We start from the raw sequence: 20,773 nt of genomic DNA, 5'->3' as shown, positions 1-20,773 counted from the left end.
GTAAATGGGGATGAAGAGGCTGGTTCAAGATCAGCTACTCATATGACAAATATGAAGAAAAAAAACGTAAGTAAACATAATAACAAAACAATTAAAAACATCAACTCCTAAATCAAGCAGCATGTAAAATTTATAAGTTTAAGTAAATAAAAAATAGTTTTTGATCAGATGAAAGAACTGAAAGCGTTCATTGGCTATGTCAAAGCTGTGACGCTGACGCACACTCATGCTGTATTCAGTATGGATGCTGTTTAGTGCACTGCTACCCACCACTGTTACAAATACCACCGATTGGCCTAAAATGATCATCTATGAGCGTTATTTTTGTTTCTGTCTGACAGGTAAATGTTTGTTCTTATCTTTCCTTCGGCTGAAGCGGAGTGTCACTGTTTATTTGCTTAGATACTATCATGTCGAGTCAGCGCACGAATAGTGTCTTGCAGCCCGAGTGGAAATATGGCCTGTTTGTTCTGTAAGATCGTGATGTTAAACAGCTTTTAGGTGGCTGAAGATGACACAGACGCAGAAAGATGCCGTTTGTTTTGAGATATTATTCTTTAAATTCAGGTGAATAGTGGGGCCGATTCATATTATTATTATTGTTATTGTTATTATTATTGTTGTTGTTGTTGTTGTTGTCCTTTATGTTCGGAATTCTTTTAAAGCTTCTTTACTTATGGAAAAATAGATTCAAGGATTAATACATCTTTATGATGCATTACTGTGCATTTCCTCACTGTAACAATAGACGAGGTGATACGGGGTGAATGCATCCTTCTCAGTCGTGCTAGGCGCATGAAACAGCAGTTTTGGGCTCCTGAGAGTTTCAGGCACAGACTCACAGCTACTCGCTGCTAGATACCACACTTCTTCTTTCGTTATTTTTAAAATAATGCATTCATTAATGTCAGATGTTCTCCATTACGCTGATACTGAGACTGTAAGTACATTAGAAGGTTATACTTGAAGGGACATGTTCAACACAAAAAAGTCATCATTTACTCACCTTGATGGTTTTCCAAACCCGTGTGACTTTCTTTTTTTCTTCTTCTGTGGAACACAAATGGAGATGTTGCACAGAATCCTTTTTGCATAGAGTTAAAGTGAATGGTAATATTTATTTTTGTTCACCACAGGGATTTTTAAAACAACATGAGGCTGAGTAGAGTGTTGATGCTGTACCAGTAGTTCTCAAAGTGTTCTTTGTGCATTGTAATAGAGTGAGGTGAAAATCAAGATGACTGACAGCGGGGATCTTTGCCCTCACTTGGACTTTATTGGTGAAGTTACTAAGGAGGAACTGATTCAGAAGTCAAAGGTTAGAATTGCTTTTGCTAATATTTAAGTCTTAACTTTGTCCTCACTTGGACTCTATTGGTGAAGTTACTAAGGAGAAACTGATTCAGAAGTCAAAGGTTAGAATTGCTTTTGCTAATATTTAAGTCTTAACTTTGTCCTCACTTGGACTCTATTGGTGAAGTTACTAAGGAGAAACTGATTCAGAAGTCAAAGGTTAGAATTGCTTTTGCTAATATTTAAGTCTTAACTTTGTCCTCACTTGGACTCTATTGGTGAAGTTACTAAGGAGAAACTGATTCAGAAGTCAAAGGTTAGAATTGCTTTTGCTAATATTTAAGTCTTAAATGTGTTATGAGTGGTGCACAGTGAATTTGATCTCATTGTTTTTACTCAAGGGCACATGCCAGTCATGTGGAGTAGGTGGACCCAATCTCTGGGCATGTCTACAGGTGAGGAGCCTTTTCCCTAGCAAACATGTTAGATAAGTAGAATGCATTTGTAGGCCCTGAAATTGTTTTGCATTTGTTTGTCCTGCTTTCCCCACAGTGTGACTGTCCTTATGTAGGCTGCGGAGAATCACATTCTGATCACAGTACTATACATGCACAGGTGACATTCTTATTCATTCAATTATTCACTCCATTCTCTGGCATTCGTTCTGTTCAGTTATTATCCATATCATTTCTCTTGTTCTTTTGTACGTGTGCATCTTTTTTTCTTCTTTTTTTCAGGCCAAAAAACACAATCTGACAGTGAACTTGACCACATTCAGGGTGTGGTGTTATGCCTGTGAGAGGGAGGTGTTTCTGGAACCAAAGCCTGTTACTCCTGTATCATTAGCTCACCGCTGCAAACCACATGAACAGGTAAAGTCATCAGACTATTTGAAACATCTCACAGAAATGTGCACTTTTAGCTTGTTAGGATTGTGTAAACAAGATTAAGATGGTTCTTCCTGGTTGAGGTTGGCTGTGTCTCCTGCATTATTAATATCAATCTTAAGATGTAATTTAGACACAATAATTTATAAAGCACATGTATAATACAAGAAACATAATTCTCTTGTCTTTTCATCCCCAAAGGATCCTCTTCCCCAGACAGCATGTCACCCGTTAAAAGCAGTGCCTATCGCAGTGGCGGATGAGGAAGGCTCAGAATCTGAGGAGGATGAGCTCAGACCTAGAGGTATAATTATATCAACAGGTTAGCTAGTACACATTGCGTGGTATTTCAAATCCTCTAATAAAGGCTAAATGACAAGGACACCCACCTAGAAAATATTAAAGGGGTGGTTCATTGCGATTTCACTTTTTTTAATGTTAGTTTGTGTGTAATGTTGCTGTTTGAGCATAAAAAATATCTGCAAAGTTACGAAGCTGAAAGTTCAATGCAAATGGAGAATTCTGGCAGTTTAATGCCTACATAAACAGCTGGTAGGGACTACAACAAGTTACTTCCTGATTGCTGTACTGTATTAAAGCTTTAATCAGGATAAAACCGTATATTAAAAGCTAACATAAGCAGTAGCATTTACAGCAGCATATCTAAAAGTATGAGACAACAACAAACAAAAAACATAAGCCTACCACTAAATGCTTGCACAGGTCCTGCACGATCCTCTTCAATATCCTCTGTTTACAATACAACCGGAGCACATGCCGCTGAGGTGAGGGGCGAGACGTTTAGATGCGCACTAGAGGCGGTTTAGCCAATCACAACACACTGGGCTAGCTAACCAATCACAGCCCATCAGTTTCTCAGAGAAGGGACAGAGCTGTGTGGAATAAAGGTAAATTATGTGAAAAATAATGCGTTTTTTTTTTTTTTAAACGAAGCGTTAACACATGTTAGACTGCACCCCATAAACACAATCAAGCCTAGAAAAAACCCAGTGAACCACCCCTTTAAGATTGATAAGATTTTTTAATGATTTTGAAATAAGTCCCTTATGCTCACCAAACCTGCATTTATTTGACTGAAAAACAGATTTAAGAAAAACAGCAATATTTTGAAATATGACTACAATTAAAGACCTTTTTTTAAATTTACATATATTGAAAAATGCAATTTATTTCTGAAATGGCAAAGCTGAATTTTCTGATTTGGTGTTCAAAAACATTTGAAACTCAAGAAACTGATTTGCCTCTCATGAAACATTGCTTACGTTTATCAATGTTGAACATTTTTGTGGAAACTGTGATACTTGTTTCAGATTTTTTTGATGAATGTAAAGTTCTAAATAACAACATTTATGCATCCTTGCTGAGTAGAAGTATTGATTTCTTTAAAAAAAATTAAGTGACCCCAAATATTCACAGTAGTTGTCAGTCAGTATGGATTTTTCAAATGACCTTTTCCGTAACATATATATTTACTAACAGATGACTATTAAGTCCTGCTTATGCAACATTTTAAAGGAGCGGATTGAATAATGTCTATAATAACAAATAACCAGTCAATGACCTTTTCTGCTCTCTTAATATGAGAAGGCTTAATGGAAGTAAGCTGAATTAGATGAATTAAATTGGATCTCATTGTCAGTGGTTATGTGTAACACTTAAGATTCTGTTTCACCTGCCAAAGGTCTCACAGGGATGAAGAACATTGGGAACTCCTGTTACATGAATGCTGCACTGCAGGCCCTCTCCAACTGGTGAGCTCACAACTTGTGAAGCATGAATAAGCATAATTCAGACAACACAAATGGGAAGCTTGACTGATTTCACTGGTTTATTTTTCGGTTCCATGTATCCTGTTTCTTTCTATTTTTCTCTCCAGTCCTCCTTTGACTCAGTTTTTCCTGGATTGCAGTGGGCTGGTCCGTACGGATAAGAAGCCGGCGTTGTGTAAAAGCTATCAGAAGCTTATCTCTGAGCTCTGGCACAAGAAACGGTAACAAGTACTGACTTGTCAAACTGTTAACCTAGACCTGGCCAGTTCTAGCTAACTTAATCTTAATCTATTGAGCTTAGTCCTAATTATCTGAATCTTGTCGTTCTTTGTTGGTTTCTTTTTAACTCTGTCAAGGCCAAGTTATGTTGTGCCCACTAGTCTGTTTCATGGAATCAAACTGGTGAACCCCATGTTTCGTGGCTACGCTCAACAGGTATATAAAGCAGAGTAATTGAAGTATTATTTATATACTATTATAGTAATTATTTATATATTTTAAAATGACTTTTATTTTGACATTTATGTTTTATTAATTTGTTTAGGCGCTTTTGTCATTTTGAGTTTTTAAAATATTTGTTTTAATTAATTTTTTATTTCAGTTGTATTATTAATCATTTTAGCACTTCTACATAAATGTAAGATTTTATTCAGATCATTTGCCAATGTAACGTTTTTCATTTTTTAAGTGTTCATATATTGTCTAACATTTATATTTTATTTCAGCTTTTTCAATTGACCAAAACAATTGTAATATTTTAGTTTGTTAACAGTAACAACACCGGTATGGAGATTATTATGCAGATTGTAAAACTATCATATAAGCCCCATAGTATTTTTGTAAAGTAAACACTCCTTGCTTCTGTCATTTTTAGGACACTCAGGAGTTTTTGCGATGTCTGATGGACCAACTTCATGAGGAGCTGAAGGAGCCTTTGACCATCTGCAGCGGTGCAATCTCAGATGTCGAGCCTGACCACAGCCGTAATCATGTCGATGGAGACCGAAGCCCCTCTGAGGATGAGTTCCTGTCGTGTGACTCTGGATCAGGAAGCGAGAGAGGAGATGGAGAGAGAGCTGGAGGAGAAGCAGAGCTGCTCATCCAAGATGAATATGTGGGAGTGAGAGGAAATGGAGGAATCTCGGAGAAAGAGAGACTGAAGGAGAGAAGAGGAGAAGAGAGGACACGGGAAATGGATGAGGATGCAGATGTGGACACGACTGCACAAGAAGGACAGGCAGAGAGAGAAACAGAGGCAACAACTGCAACCACACATGTGCTGGCACCAGGAAATACAGGTATGATGTTCTTATAGTCTTACACTACCAAAATTTGTGTGTGTGTGTGTGTGTTTGAAAGAATTCCACCAAGACTGCAAAAATACAGCAAAAACAGTAATATTGTGAAATGATATTACAATTATTAGAATCTGTTCTCTATTTTAATATTTTTAAAATGTATTCTTGTGATGGCAAAGCTGAATTTTGGCCAAAAAAAAAAAATCTTCATTTATGCTGCTTAACATTTTTGTGGAAACCATGATCCTTTTTAAAGATTCTTTAATGAAAAGAAAGCTCAAAAGAACAGCAATTATTTAAAATAGAAATATAGTCTTTTCTGTCGCTAAATTCAATGCATCTTTCCTGCTTAAAGGGGTCATTGGATGCTAAATTCACTTCTACATGTCTTTTGAACATAAATGTGTGTTGTCAGTGTGTGTGCACATCTACCCAATAATGATAAAAATCCACCCAGTGGTTTTTATTTAATCCTTAAAGGGGTCATATGATGCTGCTAAAAAGAACATTATTTTGTGTATTTGGTGTAATGAAATGTTTATGCGGTTTAAGGTTAAAAAAAACATTATTTTCCACATACTGTACATTATTGTTTCTCCTATATGCCCCGCCTTTCTGAAACGCGTAGATTTTAGAAGCTCATCGGTCTGAAGTGCGAGGTGTGCTCTGATTGGCCAGCTATCCAGTGCGTTGTGATTGGCCGAATACCTCAAGCGTGTGACGGAAATGTTACGCCCCTTTCCATATTGTGATGCCCTGTCCGGCCGGAGCGACGAGACAAAAACATTAAAACCCATTATAAACGAGGCATTTGTTGCATCCAGTGGGGACATAATTACGGATTATAATGACTTATACTGTCTTTTTACACGTTGCGTTGCATCGCGCCGCGTAAACATAAAACCATGTCTGCATTTGTGATCGGAGAAATGACAAACAACAAGTGCTACTCTACACTGCCCAAAAAACTCACGTTTGAATCGTCAGTGGCAAATTCTTTAAATATAAAAAACTTACTTACAGTCTGTGAGTCAGAACAGCCGGCATTGTAGTCTACTCTACCAGGATCAGGAAACAGTCCTCTATAAAATGTGCTGGACACATCTGAATATTTGGGTTAAACTGTTCTGGAATAGTGTTGTAATTACAACTTAACCACTGATTTCTAGTCGTGTCCTCTTTTGGAAGGCCAAACAAAGTAGTTTCGCTTTCACAACGAAACAGCTTCACACTCCGCAGCCTTGAGCGAGCGGAGGCCGGAGGCCTAGAGTGAGCCGCTGGCTTGAGTGAGCAGAGACGGGCGGGCTTGAAGGAGCGTCCGGCAGGCTTGCGGCAACCACATGTGACGACCCCGGGCTGGACTCCGCTTCGTCCACGGTGAAAGCCGATCCGGCGATCGACAGCGTGAAGTTCCTCAGCGACCAGCACGGATCAGCTCTAGGCATGACGAAGTGAATATCGTCCTCGTTTGGAAGGCCAAACAAAGTAACACACAGTGCCTTCACGACATGGCGGCAGCGGCAACAACAATACTACAGCAAGAATGAAAGTTACGCCTTCTTTCTTTGCGTGAACATTTGGGCGGCATTATGCAAATCTTCCCATATCGTGACGTAGATATGTGGGGGCGTGTTAGAACGAGCCATTTTAGGTAGTAGTGGTTGACTCTTTAACTTTTATAAAGAATATCTCTTTGGATTTAAGACTTTAGTCTTTGCAACTTTACAGATCTTCTTTATGCACCAAGAGCTTGTAACACTCCAAAGAGAAAGGAAAAATTTAAATAGCATCATATGACCAGGGGCACCATAGAAGTCCACTATAAGGAGAGAAATCCTAAAATGTTTTCCTCAAAAAACATAATTTCTTTACAACTGAAGAAAGAAAGACATGAATATCTTGGATGACAAGGGGGTGAGTACATTATCTGTACATTTTTGTGCTGGAAGTGAACTACTCCTTTAAGTAAACAGTCTCTCAGAGCATGACTCATCACCCCACAGAAGAGAGGGCCGTGGTCTAATTTTGACAAGGTAAAAAGGGTGTTGTTTTACACTACCATTGAGAAATTTTAACCAAAGTATGATATAGACTTTTCATTAAGACCCTAAAGAATCATACCAACTTTTGGAAAATGGGCATCTGATGACCCCTTTAAAAGTATTAATCTTACTCACTCCCAACTTTTGAAAGGTAGTTTATGAAAATATATAAATCGTCTCACTTCCTGATCCCTCTTTTTATTGCAGAACCTGATAATGAAGCGTCCATGCATTGTTCATCCTCTCATCCCTGTAGCCCCACTCACAGTGTGCAGGAACTCCACTCCAGACTCTCCAGCAGCCCACCAAGATCCAGCCCCCTCAGAGCTGGACCCACTTATACATTCAAGAAAGGTTTGCTTCTCTCATATAACTAAATAGAGCATAGATGTAAAACAAAACAAAACAAAAAGTTGTACTTTGCTTTGCACTGAATAACCGTCATGATTGTTTGTCCTATAGCTCAGATGCTCCTAAGCACCAAGAAGAAGAAGCAGTCCCGTTTCCGCAGTGTTATTTCAGATATTTTTGACGGATCCATTCTGAGTCTTGTTCAGTGTTTGACATGTGACAGGGTGAGGAAGGATGCAAGGAGTTTTTCTGTCCCTAGAGGGCACTAAGCATCAAATCACTTTCATTACACTTAAAAATGCATTAAAAACTGCAAGATCTTCATGCACCATGTAGTTTCTGAGAAGCTCCACTTTCAATTCATATCGCTTCTCGAAGAATACTGCAATGTATAGCTCCACAAACAGTGTTCATATCACATAAACCACATGTTATGTACCCATAGAAGGATATATTTTAAGGGAATGGTATGTGTGAGACTGCAGAAAGAGCAATGCTTCAAAGAAAAATCTGCCTTTGTAGGTTTCAACAACCGTGGAGACCTTTCAGGACCTCTCTTTGCCTATTCCGGGTAAAGAGGATTTGGCCAAACTCCATTCCTCCATCCACCAGAGTGCTCCTGTTAAAGCTGGTGTCTGCACAGAAGGCTATGCCACCCAGGGCTGGATCTCCTACATCATGGAATCTATACGAAGGTATAGCGAGAGAGTGATGTGGCAGAGAATGATCAAGATGCGGAAAGAGCAAAATAAGGCTTTGACAATAAATTCCACTATAGTGCCAAATCACTAAGGTTACGCTTGTCTAATCAAATATACAATAAAAAACAAATTTTCAAGCAACTATTACTCCGGACATTGTCACATGTTCTTTCAGAAATCATTGTGATATTCTTAATTGGTTCGATATTTTTGCGGAAAGCATTTTTTTTTTTCAGGATTATTTGATGAATAGAATGTGTAAAATATTTTTTTTAAACAAAAGTCTTTAGTGTCAGTAGTGTCAGACAGTGTGTTTACTAAAAGCTGAATGTAAAACAATGTAATTGCCCTGAAAACAGACATTGTTCTTTTAATATAAACATATGTGTTTATGCAGGTTTGTAGTGTCGTGTATTCCCAGTTGGTTTTGGGGCCCAATGGTAATGCTGGAGGACTGCCTGGCAGCCTTCTTTGCTGCTGATGAGCTGAAAGGTAAGCACATCATGTTTGACATTTCTGAATGTGCAATATGGGTGAGATAGATAAGATGGGAAAAAATGAATATTACCTGTTCCACTGCTTGTCAACACTTGGTTGATATTTATTTTCTTTCTGCCAAACAGGAGACAACATGTACAGCTGTGAGCGATGTAAAAAGTAAGATTCCTAAAATGTGTGTGATCAACATGTAAAAATGTAGCGGTTGCTATGCTGTGTAAATATTTAATAGTCTAATTTAAATAGTTCTTATGTTTTTACAGCCAAAATCATGCTGTAGCTGTGGTTTGTATATTTAGTTGATGAAACATGAGCTTATTTACTCTACCTGTTTCCCAGATTGAGAAATGGTGTGAAATATTGTAAAGTTCTGCGTCTGCCAGAAGTAAGTGCTCATTTTACATTTACATTTAGTCATTTACTGCTCTTTTCAATACAACTTGTATTCCTAGTGAGTTTGAATTTGTGTCATCTCCTTTTCAGATATTGTGCATTCATCTGAAGCGTTTCAGGCATGAAGTCATGTACTCATTTAAAATAAATAGCCACGTGTCATTCCCTTTGGAGTGTTTGGATCTAAAGCCCTTCTTGGCTAAGGAGAGCCCATCTCAGATTACTACCTTCGACCTGCTGTCTGTCATCTGTCATCACGGCACTGCTGGGAGTAAGTTACTTCTGTGTAATATTGCGAAATAAATTGTAGCAGAAGCTTTGAGATTTTGAGATATGAATTGGCATTCATTCATCACTGGCACTTTTCCCAGATGAGAATTAAGACATTATTTTGTTTGTAGTTTTATTTGAGTGAAATAATTTTTTTTGTTTTCGACAGGTGGTCACTACATAGCGTACTGTCAGAATGTGATCAATGGACAGTGGTATGAGTTTGACGATCAGTATGTAACAGAAGTTCATGAGACAGTAGTGCAGAACGCTGAAGCATATGTTCTCTTTTACAGGTACACTTATTTTTTTGACCTTGTAATGGTTGTGATTAGCACACTCAGTAATGTTTTTTTTTTCTCATTAAAGTTATGGTAAAATGGAAATTCATGCTTTTTCGAAATGTGTCTTCGTAATTTTTCAAGATGTTATAACAAATTTTTCCCAACACTCTTCCCAATCATTTAGTCTGCTTAAACCCCGCCCCTTTTCTTACAATTTCCAATCAACAGATAGAACAAAAGTTCTGCCCTACTTTTTTTTTTTTATATTCCTTTTCACTCAGATACTACAGAAGATCTGTCATGCATTTAAGCTGTTTTACACACAGTAAAATGAAGAGTAATTTTGAAAAATATGAGTAAAACAATGTACATTCTCTAGGGATGTGATGATTCACTCAATATGATTTCACGATTCAATTTCTTATGATTTTTAACAAAATTAGATTTAAGACAAATTATACATAAAAAGGTGTCTTTTTATTATTTCTCAGACATAATGCCGCACATTTCTTTGTGAAATTGAAATATGTCAAAACAAAACTGAACTGAATTTTAAAACAAATCCCAAATCAAATAAATAATTAATACAAATAAAAGAAATCTCTTCATACAAACAAACTAAGGCTTTGCCTTTGCTCTTTCCATTTATAATTAGAGGCAACCACTGTATTTGAATCATGATCCAAACAAAGATGCTGCATACATGCAGCATGAGCAGTTTTTAAATCTAAATTAGAATTTTAAAACTTGAAGCAAAAACATTATGCTCTGACTTTAGCTTTGTGAAATGATGCTACATAAAACATCTGCACGAAATAAAAGCAGCAGACAGGCTGAATGAGATGCAAATTCACTCTGTGACAACAGGTGGTGCTTATGGAACAGCTCTTATTTATAGATATAGGGTTTGCTTGGTGTAAACAAAGCAGCGCTGCTCTTATAAACATTACCTTAATATGCATTATACAGAGGCATGAAAAATCTAAACTTTTTCTGAAGACAGTCAATTCCCCTCAGAGAACCCCACTCCCAACTGTATCACATTTTTATCGATTGTCAACCAGCTTATGGTGCATCGTTACATCCCTAACGTTAACATAAACAGAAGACTGCAGTTATATCAGTAGCCTAATGATAGCTTTTTTTATTCTACATGGAGTGGGTTGCCTCTTCATTGAAGCTGCCATGTTGGCATCACGTGACTTGCCGTGGCGTGCACCATAATGAATCACCAGCAAAATACAAAAATTCATTTGGATTGGTTCCAAGAATGTCTATTATATACTGGTATTTGTTTTATGACATGGGGTAAAAGCAAAAATGATTGTAATTTTATGTTAATTTCTCTTTTCAGGAAGAGCAGTGAAGAATCTGTGAGAGAAAGACAGAAGGTTGTTGCTCTGGCTAATTTAAAGGAGCCTGGTCTGCTGCAGTTCTACATCTCCAGAGAATGGCTCAACAAGTTCAACACATTTACTGAGCCCGGACCCATCACCAACCACACTTTCCTCTGTCAGCATGGAGGTACAATCACACACTAATACTCTGATGTATATCTAATTTAAGTGGATTTATTTAGGAAGTATTAATTTATTTACATCAAGGTTTGTGTTGCACAATAAGTTCAGAAGAGTTTCACTGCTGAGTCTTGCTTTGTCATAAACTTTGCTGCTATAAGGACAGTGACTTGTTTTTTTTTTTTATACACATGGCTGTGATTACTGTGCAAGAATGAAGTTAGTAAGTTAATGGATTTACTGGCTACAGTATGTGGTGGATAACTGATGTAAGATGACGCAATATGGATCATTTAAAGGGATAGTTACCCAAAAATGAAAATTCTGTCATTAATTACTCACCCTCCTGTCGTTCCAAACCCATAAGACCTTTGTTCATCTTCAGAACACAAATTAAGATATTTCTTATGCAATCTGAGAGCTTTCTGACCCTGCATAGACAGCAACGCAACTACCATGTTCAAGGCCTAGAAAGGTAGTAAGGACATCATTTAAACAGTCCATGTGACATCAGTGGCTCAACCTTAATTTTATAAAGCTATGAGAAATGGACATGTTTAGTACGACATGAGGGTGAGTAATTAATGACAGAATTTTTATTCTTGGGTGAACTATCACGTTACATTTCAAGAACTATAGGCTGGCCCTTTTTTTTTTGCCTAACATAAGTGACATAAAATAATAAATCAAGCACACAGTCTTATAGTGTAAATGTTTGTGTTTTTTCTCAAATCAACAGATTTGAGCCTTCACAATTTTTTTCCCTCAGTGGAAAATTTACCTTCAGAAGTTTATCTAGGATGGCTGAAGTTTGTTTTTTCCCCTCCTCTAGAGCTCTATGTGATGACTCATATGTGAACTATTAATTACATTAAGCCACCGAATTCAGTGTATAAATGTTTTTATGTAAGACAGTTTTTCACATAGAGCAGTGGTTCTCAGCCTTTTTGACTCGTATCTGAGACAATTTTCAAAGGCCGTCTTATCTAAACCTAAAATATATACCTCTGGTACTTCTACTGTAAACTCAATAATATGATGCAGTTTAATTTTAGGGGGAAGTCGTGGCCTAATGGTTTGAGAGTCGGACTCATAACCCAAAGGTTGTGGGTTCGAGTCTCGTACCGGCAGGGATTGTAGGTGGGGGGAGTGAATGTACAGCGCTGTCTCCCACCTTCAATACCACGACTGAGGTGCCCTTGAGCAAGGCACAGAACCCCCAACTGCTCCCCGGGCGCCGCAGCAAAAAAATGGCTGCCCACTGCTCCGGGTGTGTGTTCACGGTTTGTGTGTGTTCACTGCTGTGTGTGTGCACTTTGGATGGGTAAATGCAGAGCACTAATTCCGAGTATGGGTCACCATACTTGGCCACATGTCACGTCACGTCACGTCTTTTTAAAAAAATATCGGGCAAGTGACACAATGAGCTCCACGGTTTGGTGCAAGAAAATCATCCACTTTTGTCAATTACGACTAATAGGTAATTTTCAGCCTGGTATATCCCCCCATAATGTGCACATTGGTGGATTTTTAATCTGTTTCACTTACTGTAAGCAGTAAAAACTAAACTCAGGTGTGATTTTATACAGGAATCCCTCCTACCAAGTACCATTATGTGGATGATCTGGTTGTGATCCTTCCCCAAAATGTGTGGGAATATCTCTACAACAGGTGAGTCATGCATAGCAATGCACATTTTTGACCTTTAGGGAGTCCTCATGACATTTACCGAATTAGTGGAATATGGTATGACTTTTAAGCTTTTGATCTGGTGAAGTCAATAAAATCTCAGTCCAACCCTGAACTAACAAAATGCGTATGGAGTTCTGTCGGTTCAAGACATCTGATGTCATGTGCAAGGAACTCCACCAGCAGTTCAATGTAAACATTGTTGGGCTATGTGTTTGCTCTTTTCGCTGGCCATGCTTTGAATGTTTCGTCATGTTTTGAAACATTTTTCACAGGTTTGGGGGAGGCCCGGCCGTGAATCACTTATACTTGTGTGCCATCTGCCAAGTAGAGATCGAGACTTTAGCCAAACGGCGGAAACTGGAGATAGACACCTTTATAAAGGTGAGCAAATTACTTCGTGACATCCAAGTACAGACAAATTAGTGCCTGCTTGAGTATTACCGACTATTGTAACCCACTTAAAAGTATACAATGAGATGCTACTTATCACCACAACCCTCACTGTCAACCACAGATGGGGATTAAGCGTATTTGAATACTGTTCTTCTAGGTTATGTCCTCAGAGCTACAGCATTTTTATGTAACATGGTGTAGAAACTCCTCTTGGAAGGAGCATAATGTTCTTGGAAGGTTTGGTGCTCGTAAAAGCCAGAGAATTGATGAAACACAGACTGCATGCTGGACAGATCACGGGTGTGATCTGCACTGCAATCTTATCAGAAGTAGGGCTGGACAATAATTCAATATCAATATGTATCGCAATATAATTTTTTTCGATAACGGTGATACGGTTTTTAAACAGATTTCGGATATTTCGATATACATTACCAGTGTTTCCCATACATTGATTTATTTGTGGCGTTTAAATAAACATGAGCGCTGCACGTTTCAAAATCAAAACGCGGCGCGGGTGTTTTATATAAATGTATCTCTTAAGGGAACCGACTGTCTTCAGAAAAGCATCTGAGTGAAAAGGAATATATATTAAAAAAAAAAGGCATTTTTATTTTATCTGATAAAGTAGCATTCATGAGCGGAGCTGCTTTGATTACAGCTGTTACCGGTGAAGCCTCTGGTTCTACCGCTCTCAAAGCACCTCCTGCTGGCAGACAATAAGTTTGCATTTGTAATAATAAGCCCGTCTCCAGCAATGTTTTTGTTGTTGCTTATTTTTTGTTGTGTTTTCTGCAGCAACTCAGAGCACTTTTCATACTCTGTATCCTGGATGAAGCACATTTGTTTCAATCTATAAGAATAATCAGCCTACACTACCAGTCAAAGGTTTTTTAACAGTAAGAATTTTTTTTTTTAAGAAGTCTCTTCTGCTCACCTAGGCCTGCATTTATTCGAGCCAAAGTACAGCAAAAACAGTACAATTTTGAAATATTTTTACTATTTAAAATAACTGCTTTCTATTAGAATATATTTTAAAATGTAATTTATTGCTGTGATCAAAGCTGAATTTTCAGCATCATTACTCCAGTCTTCAGTGTCACATGATCTTCAGAAATCATTCTAATATGCTGATTTGCTCATTTTCAATATTTCAAACAGTTGAGTACATTTCTTTTCAGGATTCTTTGATGAATAGAAAGATACAAAGATCAGCATTTATCTGAAATAAAAAGCATTTGTAACATTATACACTATACCATGCAAAAGCTGTTGGTGAATATTAATTAAATTAAATTAATTAATTTAATTTGAATTTACCATTAAAAAGCTGTTGGTGAACACACAAAAAGGTGAACATTAATTTATTTGTGCTGTTTTGTTTTTCTAAAAAATATAATGGTTTTATAGGAAAAGGTTTCATAGACTTGGCAAATTAATAAAGTTTGTAGGTACAGACATCTGTTGTGGGTATTCTTGGCAGTTTTTATGAGGCTTTTAAAAATAGTGTTCATATCAATAATATCGGAATTATATCGTATCGACCGAAATTAAGAAATATATTGTGATATACATTTTTCCATATCTTCCAGCCCTAATCAGAAGTGCAACATCTGTGAGATGCACCACTAGCTTTGAATCAGACTTGTTTTAAAGCTTTGGAAATATCTAGAGGTCTTGTATGAAACTCCTCAGGTTTGCAAGGGGAACATAAGAGTAACATATAACAATTTAATTGCTATATAATACAATTCAGTCAAATGCTGAAATGCTCAGATTGGTTCAAGGGATTTTGATAATCCTCATATTTCTATCTCTGTTTCTTTTTTTCTCTCACTGTCTATAGTTAAATAAGGAGTTTCAAGCTGAAGAAGCGCCTACAGTCATCCTGTGTATCAGCATGCAGTGGTTTAGAGAATGGGAGAACTTTGTCAAGGGCAAAGACAACGGTACAGTCTGATACAAACAGAGTAATGCACATCTCAAGAAACATGAAACTTTTTTTTTATCTGAGAAAATATGCAGCAAAATAAATAATGCAATCTGTGGAATTTAGTTCAATGACCTGAGGGAGGTATATAAGTGTCTGGTTATACTTTGTGACCATTGCGACATTTTCTATTTGTATTTGAACATTTTTAAAGTGAAATCAATATTGACAAATCTTTTTTTGTGTGTGGAAAATTTGCAGTATTTATTACAAATAATTTATCCTTGCACATTTTTTTAAGAGCTCTGTGAGCGTGAGGGCTGGGTAATTAGGTTGTCCAATGGCCTGATGAGTTGCAATCCCTTTCCTCCAGCAATTTGTCACTCACATGAAATGCTCGCAATAAGTAGCAAATGACAACAATTCAATCATTTCCTAGTGGACAGATGTTCTTTATTTGTCTTGTTTGAGATGCCCTTCACTCGCATTTTATGTCATAATAGAGAAAAACAGTCAATCACAATTTCCAGTACATGCTGACTTGATAGATATTTCAAAAATATGTTCCATTGACTTTTACTATTAGGCCAATTTCTTGCTGATATATTTTTCTTGTGTTCCACAGAGAAAAAAAAAAATTCAAGTTGAATGACTTTGAGGACAGTGTTTTCATTTTTTGGTGAACTGTCCTTTTAAGGTTTTGTGTAAAATGCTTCGCAAAAGTCCATGTTACATTTAGGTACATTTTTCTGATGTTATAGTATTCCCCAAAAATTGTAAACGCTGCGTCTCTGAAAAACACTTAAAACATTGCTCTGTTTGTTTGAGTGTTTTGACCAGCCTGACATGGCAACATCGACTCAAACCAATGGCGAGACTTCTTGTTAGCTCTGCCAAGACCACCCTCTGTATTTTCAAGGGAATGTTTGCTTATGCACTGTAAAGGTCATTATTTTTTTTCATCTCTCCCTCCCTCTTTCTCTCTCTGTCTCTCTCTGCTGGTTTAGAGCTGCCAGGCCCCATTGACAACAGCAAGATTGCAGTAATGAAAGGCGGACATATCCAGCTTAAACAAGGTACGGACTGTTTGTGTGTGTCAAATTGACATGTCTGTGACTCATCTTGTGTTTCAAAACTTTGTCTGACACGCATATGTGTGTGTTTGCCTATAATTCATTATCTATGGCTTGGTTTGTAGGAGCAGACTATGGGCAGATATCTGAAGAAACGTGGCAGTACTTGTTAAGTATTTATGGCGGTGGGCCAGAGATTGCAGTGCGGCAAACAATCAGCCCCCCAGACACTGACACGCATGGTGAGAGGAAGATAGAGGCAGAGACCAGAGCCCTCTGAAATGGTGAGACACCTAGAATAACCACAAAAGTATTTAAAACACTAAGCCACACTTGTATGTGTTATGCATACTACTGTACTTTCCAAAAGTTTAGGGACAGTAAGATTTTATTTTATTTATATATATTTTTTTTAATTCAGCAAATTACCTCATATATACACTACACAAGTGACATTTATAATTATAGAAGGCATTTACAATGTTACAAATTATCTCTATTTAAATCATTTGTTTTCTTTTTAAATTTCTATTCTTCAAAGAATTGAGAAGAACATTGATGTTTTAAACATTGATGATAGCACTAAATCAGCATATTATAATTATTTGAATGGATGGTAATGAATTTCTTCTCATTCTATAATAAAATGTCAAACCAAGTATCATTTATTTAAAACAAATAGCAAAAACATGCTTTTCAAAGAAAATAATTTCACAAAGTATTTAGCCACCTTTTGGTTTTTAAATGTTATAGAATATGTATGTAGTTAAAACGGTGTATTAGGCCTATATCTACTCTTCTGGTTCACCTGTATGAACTTGAGGGGAACCCTTTATACATCCTCTTAGTTCTGAGAAAAGCTCTAGCAACATTAATGCCAGACATGTTTCATTCATAATGTGTAATGGTAGTTTTTTTTGATGGTGTGTGTGTGTGTGTGTGAGATGGTAACACGAGTATAATGATATATTTCACATTTTGAAAAATGTGTTGATTAAGTTATGGACTTGTTAAACTACTAACCTGATGTTTTTCAAAGAAAATAATTTCACAAAGTATTTAGCCACCTTTTGGTTTTTAAATGTTATAGAATATGTATGTAGTTAAAACGGTGTATTAGGCCTATATCTACTCTTCTGGTTCACCTGTATGAACTTGAGGGGAACCCTTTATACATCCTCTTAGTTCTGAGAAAAGCTCTAGCAACATTAATGCCAGACATGTTTCATCAGCGTATGGTACAGACCGGTATGGTGCAGACAGGCTGATTCATCACTAAATAAATACATCACCCTTGTGTGTGTCATAAGAGAGTTACAATGATTCTTCAGTTATAGGGGAACTTTTACTACTTGAAATCCTGAAAAGTTCAAGTTCTTCAAACTTGGTTTCATCTTCATTCAGATATTTAATTCTAGATCTGATAAAGGTTTTCATTGATTTTCAGGTGGATTTTGGTATAATGTGTAATGGTAGTTTTTTTTGATGGTGTGTGTGTGTGTGAGATGGTAACACGAGTATAATGATATATTTCACATTTTGAAAAATGTGTTGATTAAGTTATGGACTTGTTAAACTACTAACCTGATGTTATATATATATATATATAGTCCCCTTGCATGATTTTGAAAGAAAAATATCAAACTTTTTTCCTGTAAAATCATCCTAAGGGACAGAGAAGCTCCAAAAATAAAATAGTCATATTTAATAAGGCATAAAACATTAATATGTTATTGATAGATCTTCTTTGTTTCTTTGCTCTGCTGTAGGTAATGAAGACCCTTGTGTGGATGACCGTTACGCACTACGCTTACATTTCTGTCTCAAGCACTTTGTGAGCCTTTCTGTACATCTGCTATTTCTGACAGAGCTCTCCTAGTGTAGGAAAGTGTCTTATTTATTAAGTGAATACATCTGCTATCAGATACATGCATAAAACATATTCAACATTCATGAACAAGCTTCACTCATGTGCGCTGGTGATATGTTTGTTTCTGTTGTCAGTGGGACTAAGGGCAGTGACGTAAGCCTTTCTCAGTAGTGCAGAGGTAAATGCATAATGCATCACGCAGGACACATTCAAATCTTTGTTAGAGCTCTTTGCTGACGTCTGCCTAGAAAAAATAAGGCTTGAACTTAGTACCTGCATGTTCAAAGAAGCTTTCCCTGTCACCCAACTCCACTATATCCCACTAAAAATCGGATGAAAGCAAGCATGTTGGCACTTTGAGTTTTTTACGAAGAAACAAGTGAATCATAATAGTGGTGAAGGCTTAAAATGTTTCACTATTTCACACCTAAGTGAGTTCTGTTTATGTTCCAACTCACTTCCTACCTCCGCGATCCATGAATCAATTTCCGTCAATACTAAACAATCAAATGTTCATGTTCACACTAGCCATTCAATCTTTTTGGGAACTACACTCTTAAAAATAAAGGTGCTTCACGATGCCATAGAATAACCTTTTTGTCTAAATGGTTCCATAAAGAACCTTTAACATCTGAAGAACCTTTCTGTTTCACAAAAGGCAAAAGAAGGTTCTTCAGATTACAAAAGCGCAAGAAAGAGATGGTTCTTTAAAGAACCTTTGACTGAATGGTTCTTTGTGGAACCAAAAATGGTTCTTCTATGGCATCGCTTGAAGAACCTTTTGAAGCACCTTTATTTTTAAGAGTGTATACTGTAAGAGGGATAAGCTTTGATATTGCAGATATACGTTGGTGCCGACACGTTTGCTTTGGAAGTTATAATTCAGGCATTAAAAATCTTAAGTAGCAACAGGCTGTGATGTTATAGGTGACTTTGCCTTTTCATGTTGATAGTAAAAGTTTTCTTTAATCTAGGACTGTTTACTCAATGCTACTGAAATCTGACTGTAACTGTCAGGATGTGTTTCCTTTTCTGCCATTAATATTGCGTTTTGTTTTAATGCACTTTGAAATCCTCTGTTTTGGCGTAGCTCCATGCTCTGTCCCAATCAAAGGAAGTGAATCTTCCCCGGATATCCCCATTTCAGTGCCCCAACTCTGACACAGGGTTGCGCAAGCTACAATATTTGTTCAGTATTAAATGGTCTTCAAAATTTTCTCAATTTCCCCAGACTGGCAAAAACATAACTGTTTACTCAAATGCTTGACGTGTGGTCTGTTAAAAGCTGCATCATTTATATATGTTACAATGTTTTAATGATGCAGCACCATGGCCCCAAATGTAACTAAACTACATTTCTAAGGGAATGTGCAATGAGGCGTATCAGATGTGTTAGAAATGCTAATAGAATGCTGTCTTTTCAAACGTATTCTTTGTATATAGTAAAATGTAACAGTTTTTATTTATGAATGTCTCATAAGCAGGTCAGAATTGTGCAGAATTGCTGAGTTGTGTATAGGACAACATGGTCTGTTACATATTTTGTTGCAGGAACCTAAAATTCCAAGGTAACTACTGATGTAATGTCTTTTTAACTTAAATGATTTAAATGTTAAGGTCTGTCTGATTTGACAAATAGAAATAAAGCCTGTTCTTTCTCCACAGTGTCCATTTCTTTTCTTTTATTAGTTTATATACACTGCTTGTGGTTCCCAGAATTTCTTCCACATCTATGAGCAGTGGCTGTGATTACACTCATAACTAGTTTGATCCAGTTATAAACTTTAGATCTCTTTTGCAAAACCTAAACCCATGCCCACATTTGTTAACACTGAAAAGGAATAGCATACTAATTGACTCATTTTTTAGCTGATGATTTTAAATTATTTCTTTAAAATAAATTGTTTTAATAAATTGCAATGGACATTGACAATATACCCAGGGTTAAGTTCTATTATTTATATACTTTAATAATATTCATTTTAATATTTTCCGTTTTAATTTTAAATGTTTTAAATTTATTATTTTATGTGTTTTTGACATTCTTTATTTTTTATTTCAGTTTTAGTAATTTTAGTACTTCAACTTTTGTGTCAGTTAGTTGCCATGGCAATATTTTTAATATTTCATCTATTTATTTTTAGATTGATTTTTTTTCTTATTTTTATGTTTATCTTCATTTCAGTTAACAATTTTTTTAATAAACAATTTTTAGTTTTTTTATTAGTTTTAGTTACCAATAAGAGCCGAGTCTAAAAATTAAAAAAAACTCCACTTTTTTTCAACTTAAATTTTTTTTTTTTATTCTTTATTTTCTCTGTTTTTTAATGCCTCTTATTCTCTGCATAGCTAAAATACTTTATTTGCTATTACAACATTTGACTTTTTTTAATGCGTGGTTCTCAAGCTGAGCTATTTCCATGGGTCCATCACTTGTGGATAAAAACTGCCATCTTTAAATATTCAAGGATCCATATTTAACTCCCAGAGA

General features: G+C 36.5%; 1 protein-coding gene across 2 annotated transcripts; it reads left to right on the top strand.

The window, feature by feature from the left end:
• Window positions 1–239: 239 nt before the first annotated feature.
• Window positions 240–18,877, top strand: LOC107596939 (ubiquitin carboxyl-terminal hydrolase 20). Of its 2 annotated transcripts, none has more exons than XM_016287815.1 (25): window positions 240–341; window positions 1,220–1,318; window positions 1,695–1,748; window positions 1,846–1,908; window positions 2,031–2,165; window positions 2,382–2,484; window positions 3,883–3,952; window positions 4,078–4,191; window positions 4,327–4,405; window positions 4,845–5,268; window positions 7,518–7,664; window positions 7,773–7,885; window positions 8,184–8,356; window positions 8,760–8,854; window positions 8,986–9,019; window positions 9,200–9,245; window positions 9,344–9,524; window positions 9,693–9,819; window positions 11,162–11,331; window positions 12,914–12,995; window positions 13,289–13,397; window positions 15,256–15,358; window positions 16,347–16,415; window positions 16,538–16,696; window positions 18,182–18,877. In XM_016287815.1, the coding sequence occupies exons 2-24, from the start codon at window positions 1,238–1,240 to the stop codon at window positions 16,690–16,692; spliced, it is 2,727 nt and encodes a 908-aa protein (XP_016143301.1). In that variant the 5' UTR covers window positions 240–341; window positions 1,220–1,237; the 3' UTR covers window positions 16,693–16,696; window positions 18,182–18,877. The 2 variants fall into 2 exon arrangements, with proteins under 2 accessions (XP_016143301.1, XP_016143294.1); XM_016287808.1 differs by lacking the exon at window positions 240–341 and adding an exon at window positions 889–940.
• The last annotated feature ends 1,896 nt before the right edge of the window (window positions 18,878–20,773 follow it).

Source organism: Sinocyclocheilus grahami, unplaced genomic scaffold, assembly GCF_001515645.1.
Source record: "Sinocyclocheilus grahami isolate Dianchi unplaced genomic scaffold, SAMN03320097.WGS_v1.1 scaffold12.1, whole genome shotgun sequence".
Taxonomy (NCBI): domain Eukaryota; kingdom Metazoa; phylum Chordata; class Actinopteri; order Cypriniformes; family Cyprinidae; genus Sinocyclocheilus; species Sinocyclocheilus grahami.
The sequence above is the reverse complement of the archived record's forward strand: the minus strand, read 5'-3'. Positions and strand labels throughout refer to the sequence as shown.